Genomic DNA, 12,692 nt, shown 5'->3' with positions numbered 1-12,692 from the left:
ATAGAGAACAAAACCAACTAATTAGTTTCTATTTGGTTTCATTTAGTATCGATGGGGTTTTTAAAACAAAATGATTACTAAACGGAATGTTAATGTTATTGGCCTACAAATTCTTAGACAGTTGTTTTAAAAGAACACAGATTTTTTTCAAGTCATGTTCTCTCTCCTTTTTAGAAGTCAGAGAGCAATCTTAGTTTTATTTCCAGGTTATGCAGAAACCAAAATCTAGCAATATTGAGAAGAGTGATCAAATTTGATGGCGGTTTCCGACCAATTCGCCTCCATCATCGAGGCACCGGTTCAGCGGTCAAATTTTGCGGTGAAACGTCGGAGAAGGCGTAGAAGTAAGACGCCGTCGAAAGATGAACATTTGGAGATCATTTCATCAGAAAATGAGGAAGGAATGAGAAACGAGAGTCTCTCACAAAATTACTCCGAAATAGAACTTGAAACTCAAATATCCTATCTAAGCGATGATTCCAGAACATACCAAGGTACAGGCCAGCTACTTCAACCCTGATTTTCCTAGTTTCCATTCAAAGTTTGATAATCAAATAATGTTTTTATTATATATGTTTTCAAAATCCATCTTTAGTTTTGAAAAAAAAAAAAAGTTGCTTTAAAAAATTTTATCTTAGGTTTTAGAATTTATGTAAATGTTTACTAAAAAAAAAAGTGAAAATCATAGGATTATTTAAAAAACAAATATCTTGTTTGTTAACCATTTTATTTTTTGTTTTTGAAAATTGAGTCTAATTCCTTCCTATTTCTTATAATGATTTATATCTTTCTTAAATTAAGTATAATGGTTGAATTTTTAGCCAAATTCAAAAAAAAAAAAGATTGAAAGTTGGAAATTTCAAAAATCAAAAGTCGGGCTCCCTTTGGTAATGATTTAGTTTGAGTTTTTGTTTTTGAAAATTAAATCTATAAACATTACTTTTAGCTACAAATTTCTTCCTTTTGTTATATCTACCTTTTACCAATGATTTAGAAAACCAAGTCAAAATTTGAAAACTAAAAAAAAGTAACTTTTAAAAATTTGTCTTTACTTTTAGAACTTGGCTAATAATTTAACTATTGTACTTAAAGAAAGATACAAATCGTGGTAAGAAATAAGAATAAAATAAGCTTAATTTTCAAAAACAAAAAACAAAAAATGAAATAGTTACCAAACAAAGTCTAAATTGTTAAAAAAAATCTTATGTTTAGTTTTGAATTTTTAAAATATTAAGCTAATAAACATCATTTTCACCACTAATTAATTTTCATACTTTGTTATTTATTTTCTTTACCAATATTTTTAAAAACCAAATAATTATTTAAAATTTTGTTTTTATTTTTTTTTAAACTACTTAAAAATTCAGCTCTTTTACTTCTCAGAAAAAATAAATTTAATTAAAAAAAAAAGTAACCAAAAAGGTTAAATTATTTATGAGAATCAGGATAAGTAATAGTAAAAGACAAGTGGAGTGTAGTTATTATTATTGTTTGCAGCGGAGAGGATTTGGGACGAAAGCGTGATCCGGCATGCGCTACTGTACAGAGCGGCGCTAATGGGTAAATGGGAGGATGCAGAAGCCATTTTCAGCCAAGATTCTGCAGCAATTGTGTCTAAGATCAACCTCTTGGAGGAGACCGCTCTCCATGTCGCCGTCGGCACCGGAAACAATTTGGATTTTGTGGAAAAGCTTGTGAAACTTATGTGTGAACGTTCGCTATCCCTTGAACTACAAGATTCACACGGAAATACTGCACTTGCTATGGCCGCCATCGTTGGCAATGTTGAGGCTGCAAAAATCTTAGTCAGCAGAAACGAGGAGCTACCTTCGGTGAAGAATAAGCTCAATTACTCTCCTCTTCTACTCGCAGCAAAATATGGGCACAGGGACATCATTTTGTACCTTCTAACCGTAACCAATGATGAAGAGGTGTTTACTGCTCAAGCTGGTGCTAGGCTTCTCAACTTTCTCATTACGTTTGATTTCTATGGTCCGTAACACAAAAACTTGGGTGCTACCATCTAAGGAATTGCTTCAAAAGATTCTATCATGTGGTATTTTTTTTTAGAAAAAATTTGAATTGTCTTTTATTCTTTCTTTGTGTCTAAAAAAGATGATGCATGTTAGCTGTGTTTTTGGGTTGAGTTGAGTTGGGGTGAAGGTATTTTTAGGATAATCCGAAAATTCGGGTTGGTTGGGTTGGCAACTCAAATGATCCAAATAAAATTTCCAATCCAATCCTTAAAATTCAGGTTGGGTTGGGTTGAGTTTTCAGGTTATAACTTTTTTTTTTCTTTTTAATTAAAGATATGTAAATTTATATAACTAATAACTAAAATCTCATAAAAATTTAAATGCTAAACACCAAATATCTATGATATTTATTACAAACTTTAAATAAAGATAAATATTATCAATTTTTAAAGAAAAATATTAAATAATTTATAATACAAACTATCAAACTTTAAAAGAAGATAATATATATATATATTATATTATATATTATATATATTATATATATATATATATATATATATATATAATAATTCGAATTGGGGTTGGGTCAACCCAAATTTTTTTTAGCCAACTCAACCCAACAAAAATAGAAAAAGTTGAACCCAACCCAACCTGACTTTTGGGTTGGGCAGTTCGGGTTGTTTGAGTTGTCGGTGTTTCAACACCCTAGTTTCTTCAATCCAAATAACTCTTATTAAATAATGAGCCAAACTAACCCAACCATAAAATATTTAGGTGGGGTTGGTTCTAGTTATTAAGATTGTTTATTTAATTTTTTTGTTTAAAAAATAAGTAAAATGTTAATATATAAAAGTTTCATTTAGTTATTTTCATATATTGAATTAAGATCTACAACTCGTTTCAATTTATATTATGCAAATTTTCTTCCAAAGAATTAAAAAATTGTTTTTAGGAGTTGGAGAATAAATTATCTATAAAAAATCATGAAATTAATGTTATATCATAAGTTAAAAAATATATACTTTTTGAAATTAATAATAAATTCAGGTTAGTTTTGGTTTATTTGGATTATTTTAGGTGATTCCATGAACTAACCTAATAATAAAATTTTCATTTATTTAAACCAAATCCAACCCAAATGAGTTGATAACCCAACCCAATTTTTTGAACACCCCTAATGTATATGAGTTAGGTACAACTTAAGCTGCACCTAATTATTACCGATCACCGATGTTTATTTAATCATTTCCATTTTTGTTCTCTGAATTGAACAGATATTGCTCTTGATATATTGTACAGTCATCCAATTTTGGCCATCGAACAAGATCATTATGGGGTGTATGCTCTACAAATGATCGCAGAAAAACCAGACGTGTTTGAGACTGGAACTCAGCTGGGGTTTTGGCAACGCTTACTTAATCGATGTTGGTTTGTTGAACACATTTCTCAGTTTGACATTTTTAGATTACATAATTAGATTTACCTTAGATATAAAATTAACCGGACGCAATGTTGCACTCATCTTTTTGTAGTCCATCTAATCGTTTGTTTCAGGCGGCATTGTACGACTGCTTGATGCTTTCCTGCCCAAGCAAGGCTCAGATGTGGAAAATCCTCTTGAAAACTCAAACAATACAGGTTGTGCACTCTATTAATTTCTACTTTTTGTTTTTTCTTTGTTTGTTGTTTTACAATTGCATGTGTGATAAATGTTATCCAAAATAATAGCAAATCTAACAACTCGTTGAGAGTATTTACAATCTTTTAAATTGTAAATCAAGTCTTTTAAACCTTAAAATTTGGTGTCAATTTAATTCTTAAACTTCTAAAATTATAAATTTTAACTTTTAAGCTTTCAAATTTTTCAAAATTTATCATTGAAAAAATTAAGTCCCGTTTGATAATCATTTGGGTCTTGTTTGGTAACAATTTGGTTTTTTTTGTTTTTTATTTTCTTGAAAATTAAGCCTATAAACACCAATTCTATCTCTAAATTGGTGAAAAATACCAAGCTTGGACTATTAGAATGCAAGCTTTTATGGAGACTTGTGATTACTAGGAATTAATTGAGGAAGATTACGATGTTGCTTCTCCCTAATAATCCAACAATGAACTAGCTCAAGACTTACAAGGATAGGATCACCAAGAAGGCAACGGTTAGAGCTTGCCTTTATGCAGCTACGTCTCTAGCCATATTTTAAAAAATCATAGTCTTGAAGTCAGCAAAGGAGATCTAAAAAATCCTCAAAATGAGTATGAATGAGATGAAAAGATTAAGGGCGTCAAAGTGTTGAACTTGGGGAGGAATTCAAGAGGATGCAAATGAAGGATTCTGAGTTCATTGAAGAGTACTCAAACACATGTTGATCTAGGTTGCCAACAAGGCAAGAGCATTAAGAACTGGTTTATCTGAAAATTGATTGGTTTAAAAGATTTTAGTCTCAGTACTCATGAGGTATGAAACAACTATTGCTTCCTTAGAAAATACTAAGGATCTCTCTCAACTCTAAGTGATAGGACTAGTTAGTGCTTTATGAGCACAAGAACAGAGGAACTTGATGAGATAGGAAAGGAGCACTTAAGGGGCACTGAATGTCAAAATGCATCAGGGAGAAGGTGGAAGAGAGAGGAAGCGGAAAGGGAGCAAAAAAAAGTAGCAGCAACATCTCAGAAATTGTGGTACATGGTGTTGGAAGTGTGGGTTTCAATAAAGGCAGTGCATGCAATCACTGTGGGAAGTAGAATCATCCACACATTAGATGTTGGAGAAGGATAGATGTGAAGTGTATAAGGTGTCATTTATTGGGACACGTTGAAAGGTTTTGTAAGAAAACTTAGCAACAAGAAGGAGAACATGTTATAGTACAATAAGAAGAGGATCAACTCTTTATGGTTGCCTATTTCTCATTAGTCACTCAATATGACGATTGGTTGGTTGATAGTGGGTGTATCGTTCACATGACATGCCATAGGGAGCTTTCCAAAGATTTTGACAAGTCATTCAAGTAAAAAAATGAAGATAGGGAGTGATGGATATCTAGAAGCGAAGGGGAAGGGCACAGTGTCAATGAAGAGTTGTGCAGGAACCAAGTTGATTAGTGAAGAATTATTTGTTCCTGAGATTAATGTTCTATTTCCAATTCATGTGGAAATGAGTTGTTCAAATTAAAGATGTAGAACAAGAGCTTCTCATTGGATTCATTCGAGAAAGAGCATATAACTTTGAAGTGCCAAGTGAATGACATTGAGGTATGGCACAAGAGGCTAGGGCATTTTCACCAAAAGGGAATGCAATATTTGTAGAAAAATGAGATGACAATTGGAGCACCAACTTTGGAGGAACTAAAGACAAATTGTAGAGCTTGTTTGACAGGAAAGCATTTCAATAAGTTAATTTGGAAAGCAACTGAGAAGTTGCAGCTCATCCACACTGATTTCTGTGGATCTCAATCAACTCTCTCACTGAATGGTATTAGGCATTTCATTAACTTTTTTTATTGATGATTATACAGAAATGTGTTGGATTTACTTCATGAAACAAAAATCTGAAGCAACTGAAGCATTTATAAAGTTTAAAAGATAGGTTGAGAATCAGAGTGCCTATAAGATTTAAGTTGTGAGGTCTTATAATGGGACTTAATACACATCATAAAGATTCAAGTCCTTATGTGAAGATGTTCAGATAAAGGATTAGCTTACTCCTCTGTATACTCCACAAAAAAATAGAGTAAGTGAGAGGAAGAACATGAGTATTATAGAGATGATAAGATGTTTTTTTGCATTTTAAGAACTTGTCAAAAGTGTTTTGAGTTGAAGCAAATAACGCATTAGTCTTTCTACTAAATAGTTTACCAACAAAGGTATTAGAGAAAAGGACACCTTATGAAGTTTGGTTTAATACTAAACCAATATTGGAAAATTTGAAGGTGTTTGGTTAACTATGCTTTTCTCATATTCCACAGGTGAAAAGAGACAAGTTGAGTGAAAAGGCAGAATCAGAAATCTTTATAGATTATAACATGTTATCCAAAGCCTACATGATCTATCATCCTCACACAAAGAAGATGATGGTTAGTAGGGATGTTCAATTCTTGGAGAATGAGGAGTGAGATTGGACAAAGAAATAGGGTGAAGCAACAAGAAGTTGATAATGGTGTAGCTCTAGCTGATAATGCCATAGTTAAAGGGACTAAATTGTTGAATGAGGTGTATGAGAGAAGTGGTGTAGCTCTTTCAGAGCCTGTAGGATATAAAGAATGTAAACGAGATCAAAAGTGGATGGAGGCAATGAAGGAGAAAGTGAGAATGGTAGAGAAGAATGGGATGGTAGGAGCTGGTTGAAAGGCTCGCAAACAGGAAAGTAATTGGGGTCAAATGGGTTTTCAAGACTAAAATTGAATTTTGATGGCTCTATGAACAACTGAAGAGCATATTAGCTATAAAAGGGTACACACAAGTTTGAGGATGATTTTGTTGTAAGGATGGACATAGTTAGATTACTACTAGGTTGTGTCAACTCAACATGTATGGATAGTATATCAACTGGATGTGAAGTAAGCATTCCTGCATGGGTTGTTAGAAAGAAGAGATCTATGTTGAACAACTAAATGGATTTATCACACCAACGCAAGAGCAAAATGTTTATTTGTTGAAGAAAGCTCTTTATGGGTTGAAGTTATCTCCCAGGGTATGGTATAGCAAGATGGATGAACACTTGTTGAACTTGGATTTTATAAAGAGTTTGAGTGAATCTACACTCTATGTGAAAAAATTAGGTATTGATATTGTGATCGTGTCTCTTTATGTAGATGACTTGAAGGTGACAGGAAGTGATAGTGTTTAAATAGAGGTGTTCAAACAAGAAATGTTGGAGGTATTTGAGATGATTGATCTAGGTTTGATGCATTACTTCATTGGTATGGAGATTCAACAAGGAAAAGTACAGGAGAGAGATATTAAAGAGGTTTAATATGGAGGAGAGTAAGAGCGTGAACTCAAATGATTCAAAAGAAAAAGTTCCAAAAGGCTGATGGAGAGGAAACTACTAATGAGAATGTGTACATAATTTTAATTGGATGCCTCATGTATTTCACATTCCACTAAGCCTAACATCATGTATATTGAAAGTGTCTTATCTAGATTTCTTCACTATCGAAGTGAGAATAACATGGTTACTGTAAAATGGGTCCAAAGATATCTGAAAGGTATATTGGTATTTTGGGTTCAAATTTTGCAAAGTTGAGAGTTTTGAGTTGGAGGATTACTCAGATAGTGATTGGACTGGGTCATTGGATGATATGAAGACTACTTCTAGGTACTGTTTCACTTTTGGTTTCAAGTGTTCATGGTTTCCAAAAAGCAAATACAGACGGTCAATCAGTTGTAGAAGTCGAGTTTATTACAATAATTGTAGCAACAAACCAAGTTGTTTGGTTGAAGAAGTTGATGCATGACTTACAACTAAAGAAAGAAGAAAAATGTGAAGGTATTTGTAGATAATCAAGCCACTTGAGCAATTTCATTTAATTCAGTTTTTCATGAAAGAACCATGCATTTTATGATAAAATATTATAATTTGAGAGAGATAAAAATGGAAGAAGAACTACAGCTGGATCATTGCAGTTTAGAGAAGCAAATGGCAGATATCTTCACTAAGTTTTTAGTGTTAGTCATTTTCAAGCTCTTAGGAGCAAGCTAGGTATTTGCAGCATTTGAGTTAGAAGAAGTATGTTAATTAACTCAAGCTGCAAGTCTATTTTTAGTTGTTTTGAATTAGTCCAAAGTTCAAGTAAAATTGTTAAGTATCTATATATAGAGTTAGTTGACTAATTTTGTGGAGTTAGATTCGTGGAGTTTGTTGTTGGTTTTATGCTTCAACCAAACTATTTTTAGCATATAGTTGAAGGAAATCGGACATGAGGATTTCCATGAGCAGCGGAATGATTGTTCCAAATTCTATTCGAAATTGAACATACACAATTACAGTAAAAAAACGAAAACTAGCAGGTCATGCACAATACGAAATTACAACATGTTTTACAATGATCAAGGGATAACAAATACATACCTTTGAAGACTCATTCTTCAAATTCCCTCGATCACGAACGCTCATTTAGTCTCCAAGACAGCAACACACAAACGCTCAAACACAACGAACACAACACAACACGATCAACAACAACGATCTCCAAGATCACGAACCCAACAAACGGCCTCCAAAACCTCAAATTCAGTCGAGTTGAGTGAAGACATAATGGCTACGTTGGTATTCTCAGTGTGAGAATCCAGAAGTGTGAGCTCTGTGTGGACTTGGTTAGAGGAAGAGACCGAAGGACCAACAATCGTGTAGATGATTGAGCAAGTGGGAGATGACAAGAGTCTATCCTATAGATGAATGCTCAATTGTGTAGACGAAGGCAACCTATCGTTTAGATAATGCCCTGCGATCATTTAACTACGATCAGCTGAGTGAACTATCGTATAGTAACACTCCACGATCGTTTAGTCTCTCTAGAAGCTATCGTTTAGTGAAACCATTTCACTTGACAGCAATCCGTGAGTTTCTTTCTCATAATAGCAACTCTTCTAAATTTAGGAAATTCTTTTATCTCACGGTTACCATAAAATCACCAATAACCTCCCACTTAATTGGTTATTAGAGAAAAAGATATAATTATCCAATAATTAATATTATTATAAATATATATGATAACCAACTTACTATATTATATTTCTAACATATAGTTTTAATATTTCATCTCATGAAACATATAAACCATAGCTATTTTTTCTATTTTATGGTACTTAATGTAAATCATATTTACATTAATCCTCCACTTGATGTATCCCATACATCACACCGATCATATCATATATAATCGAATTTCCTCTTGTCAATTTGAACATTTCAAATTAACCCCAAGAATTGATTCTCAACTTGAATCCATTGAGCTACCAATGGGACCTTATGGACCTGTAGCTTGAAATTCCAACGGTACGTGAATAACTGACTAAACTCTTTAGTCACGGGATCCACCATCCATTAACTGCCAGGCACTCCACTAAAGACCGACAGCTACACTCTCCTTACTAAAGATATATTTTGTGTCCATATCAACCAATCAACATTGCAATAACCCTTCACAGATCGCTTGTAAGTACAGCTAGGCCAATAACCGTTATGCCCCTATAGTTACATTTAACTCCTTAAGTACCCTGATCCCTCTAATGAACATAAGTCACAGTCCTACTATGACTGAGTTCTCTCTTTCAAAGAGAAGTTGTGGCCACTATGTTCAAGATCCAGAATCAGCCCTTAAGGAAGCAATCTATCTACTTACCTTGCTTCGGGGAAAGAGTGAATTTTATCTTGTGTAACTGAGTTTCCAGCTCCCAAATCAGACAAATCCCCAAAAAGGTAGGCTTATTGAGTTGGCAATCTGTCCACTCTCACCCATACTAATCAAAGGACTACCTTTAAGAGTTCCCAAAATACTCAGGATTAAGGTCATGTCACCTATGGTCGTTTAGGTAAGATGTAAGTCTCAAGTATCAACGACATTATATAAAGAGACTATTTATCTCATGGTTCGATCTTATACAAACTCTTTGTATAGGACACCCCCACTCGCATGTCTCCACATGAATGGTCAGGATCTACCATCTATAATAGTTCACAATACTTGTAAACCTCTACAAAACGGGTCGTATCCATAGTGTCACCAGGATCAGGTATCCCTCCTTAATCCTTATATTACAGACCTTTTTAGGTTATCACTTAAGGCATGATCCACTTGTATATCTCATATACATGCTTAAGTTTACATACAATAACCATGGAGCTTTGTTTATTGGATATGAGTAAATGCTAAATAAAATAACTCTTATTTTATTCATAACAATATGTACAATTTACAAACTACGAGACTCCGAGAGAATTAGGACACAAATCCCAATAATAGTATTGTATTTACAGTGAGAAGTGTTTGAATTAAAAATACACACTTCTCAAATTCTCTTCTTTCTCTCCGATAAGAATAAACATGCTACTAATTAAGATCTAATTATTGATTTGCAGATTCCAGAGGAGGCGTATTCCATCTCCTATGTAGATGCATCTATCTCCTATTTACATACATACGTGTGATGCCTTTTAGAAAATTGGGTAGCCACTCATCTTTCCCTGATTTATATACTAAATGCTAAAGTATTGAAAATATATCTCTGAGTTTTATACTTTATTTTAATAATATCTTTAAACTTTAAAAAAATAACTCACTCAACTTCTAGCACGTGTTCAATTTGCACACAAGTGCGTTACAAACCACTAAGTTTATGGGTTGAATCCAAATTAAAAAAATAAAATTTTTAACACGTACAACTTTGTAAAAATATTCGAGTTTTGAAAGGTTGGTTCAATAATTAATCTCATTTTTTCTTGCTTAGCCTAAATTGCTTTAATTGAATGTGGTATTTTAGAAGATAAGGATATATTAATGTGCAACAACTTAAAGTTTATAGCATTCATATAAAAATGGATGGAGCGTTTTCTTAATGAATCTTTTTCAAAGTTCAAGGATACTATTATTACAACATTTGAAAGTTTAGTAGTACAAGTCGATGGTATAATTTGAATAGTTTACGATATATATTAAAATGAAGTCTAACAATCGTTATGAATTTAGTGACAACACCGTTCATGAAGAATGTTTATAGGACGATGCATATGCACGTCGAGGCATGTAAGCTTGTTAGATGCTTGTGTGAAGCAGCCTTCGTACATGTAGGAGGAAACGAATGTGCCAACCTATTTTCAACTTCAATACTTTCAGCTGCAAGAATGGGTACTCTTGAAGTTGCAATGGAGATTCTCAGAATTTATCCCTATGCGATTTGGTTTCGCGATCACCGTGGATACAACATTTTTCAACTCGCCGTCCTGCATCGACAAGAAAAAATTTACAATTTTATATATCAAATGACTTCGAATCAGCATTCTGCCATAGCATTTCTAGACATGAATAATAACAACATTTTGCATTTAGCAGGGGAGTTGGTCCCATCAAGTAAAATCTCTGGGGCTGCTTTACAATTTCAACGAGAACTACAATGGTTTAAGGTAAATCTTAATTAATATATTTTAGTAGCAGTTATTTAGTAATTTATCTACTTAATAGGGTGACAGTCGGTTAGCTTTTGAGGCTAACCAAGAACCAAAACCGAACATTTTACAAAGAAAGAGATCCAAACCAATGTCCAATAAAAAAACAAAACCATTTGATTGATTTTATTTGGACTATCGGTTTTTGGTATTTTTTTTTTTTTTTTCCAATTTTTATTTTTCTTGATGCTTTGTTTTGAATTGGTCTTTTTTGCCCATTTAAAATTAAAATTGGGTCTTTTTTATTTTTTGTAAATTGAAATTTGACCTTTTTTTTTTTTTCTTGGCACTTTTCTAAACAACAAATATACGTGTATCATAATAATTAAAATACTAAAAGATAATTTATTTTTAAGGGTATACATATATCATTGGATTGATTCGGTTTTGATTGATTTTTCTAATGAAATCCGATCCGAACCAATACTTTTTTTGTTTTCTCTAGAAGTAAATCAAGATATCTATTTTATACTAAAAGCCAAATCAAACCATTGGATCGGTTGGATTTGTTTGGCTTTTCGATTTTTAGGTTTTTTTTGAATGATTTGCCTCAAGGGGAAACAAGGGGTTTCTATTGAAGCAAAAAATCTATATTTTGTACCGCTAGCACCCAATAGAAATATGCCATGTGGCACTTTTTGTTTTTGTTTTTTCGTGTTCGGTTGTACCTAACCATTGTTATTTTCTTTTTTTTGTTGTAGGAAGTTGAAAAGTTAGTACAACCTTCATATAGAAGTATGAAAAACAAAGACGGGAAAACACCAAGGATGATATTCAGTGAAAGACATGAAGGGTTAGTTCATCAAGGTGAGAAATGGATGAAGATCACTGCTTCATCATGCACAGTTGTTGCAGCACTGATTGCAACAGTGGCATTCACAGCAATTTTCACGGTACCTGGTGGCAACGACAACGACCAAGGCATCCCAATTTTCCTATATAACAAGTCTTTCATGGTTTTTGCAGCAGCAGATGCATTAGCATTGATCACTTCCTCTGCTTCAGTAATGATGTTTCTAGGAATACTCACTTCCCGTTACGCAGAAGACGATTTTCTGAGGGCATTACCAACAAGATTAATTATTGGTCTCGTCTCGTTGTTCATCTCTATATCTTCCATGGTGGCAGCCTTTGGTGCATCCTTTTACCTAGTTCTTGTTCATCAAATGAAACTAGTCTGGGTTCCAGTGATAGTCTTTGCCTTTATACCTGTTGTCTTATTTGCTTTGTCGCAGTTTCCTCTTTTGGTTCAAATGATTTCTTCCACATTTGGGCGCAGCATTTTCGGTTTGCAAAGTATGGAAGTATTTCTCTAGCAGAGGTATTGTATAAGTATTCAAATTTCATGTGTTTGTTCATGAGGACAAGTTTCTTACAAATGGGCTGATGTAAACTAGCTAGCTCCTTGACGATTTTCTTATTTGTTTGTTGAATTTGTTTTTAATAGTCGTTATCCTCTCTGTTTCGTTTAATGCATTTCTTTTGTAAGAAGCAGCAGGTTTCTTCCCAGGCCTATATATTGGCCTTTCTCTGTATTGTTTGAGACTGAAATG

General features: G+C 33.3%; 1 protein-coding gene across 1 annotated transcript; it reads left to right on the top strand.

Moving 5' to 3' along the window:
* The first annotated feature begins 256 nt into the window (after positions 1 to 256).
* Positions 257 to 12,455, top strand: LOC120076970 (ankyrin repeat-containing protein ITN1-like). The gene is made up of 6 exons (XM_039030876.1): positions 257 to 494; positions 1,498 to 1,992; positions 3,254 to 3,409; positions 3,534 to 3,617; positions 11,027 to 11,097; positions 11,841 to 12,455. The coding sequence occupies exons 1-6, from the start codon at positions 257 to 259 to the stop codon at positions 12,453 to 12,455; spliced, it is 1,659 nt and encodes a 552-aa protein (XP_038886804.1).
* The last annotated feature ends 237 nt before the right edge of the window (positions 12,456 to 12,692 follow it).

Source organism: Benincasa hispida, chromosome 1 (genome assembly GCF_009727055.1).
Source record: "Benincasa hispida cultivar B227 chromosome 1, ASM972705v1, whole genome shotgun sequence".
NCBI lineage: Eukaryota > Viridiplantae > Streptophyta > Magnoliopsida > Cucurbitales > Cucurbitaceae > Benincasa > Benincasa hispida.
This window is presented reverse-complemented; position numbering and strand designations above follow the sequence as displayed.

Excerpts from the sequence above, each read along its gene's own strand:
- LOC120076970 (XM_039030876.1), top strand. The coding sequence starts at position 257 with ATGGCGGTTTCCGACCAATTCGCCTCCATCATCGAGGCACCGGTTCAG. Across the intron at positions 3,410-3,533 it reads CTTACTTAATCGATGTTGGT|GCGGCATTGTACGACTGCTT; the intron begins TTGTTGAACACA and ends CGTTTGTTTCAG. Across the intron at positions 11,098-11,840 it reads GAGAACTACAATGGTTTAAG|GAAGTTGAAAAGTTAGTACA; the intron begins GTAAATCTTAAT and ends TTTTTGTTGTAG.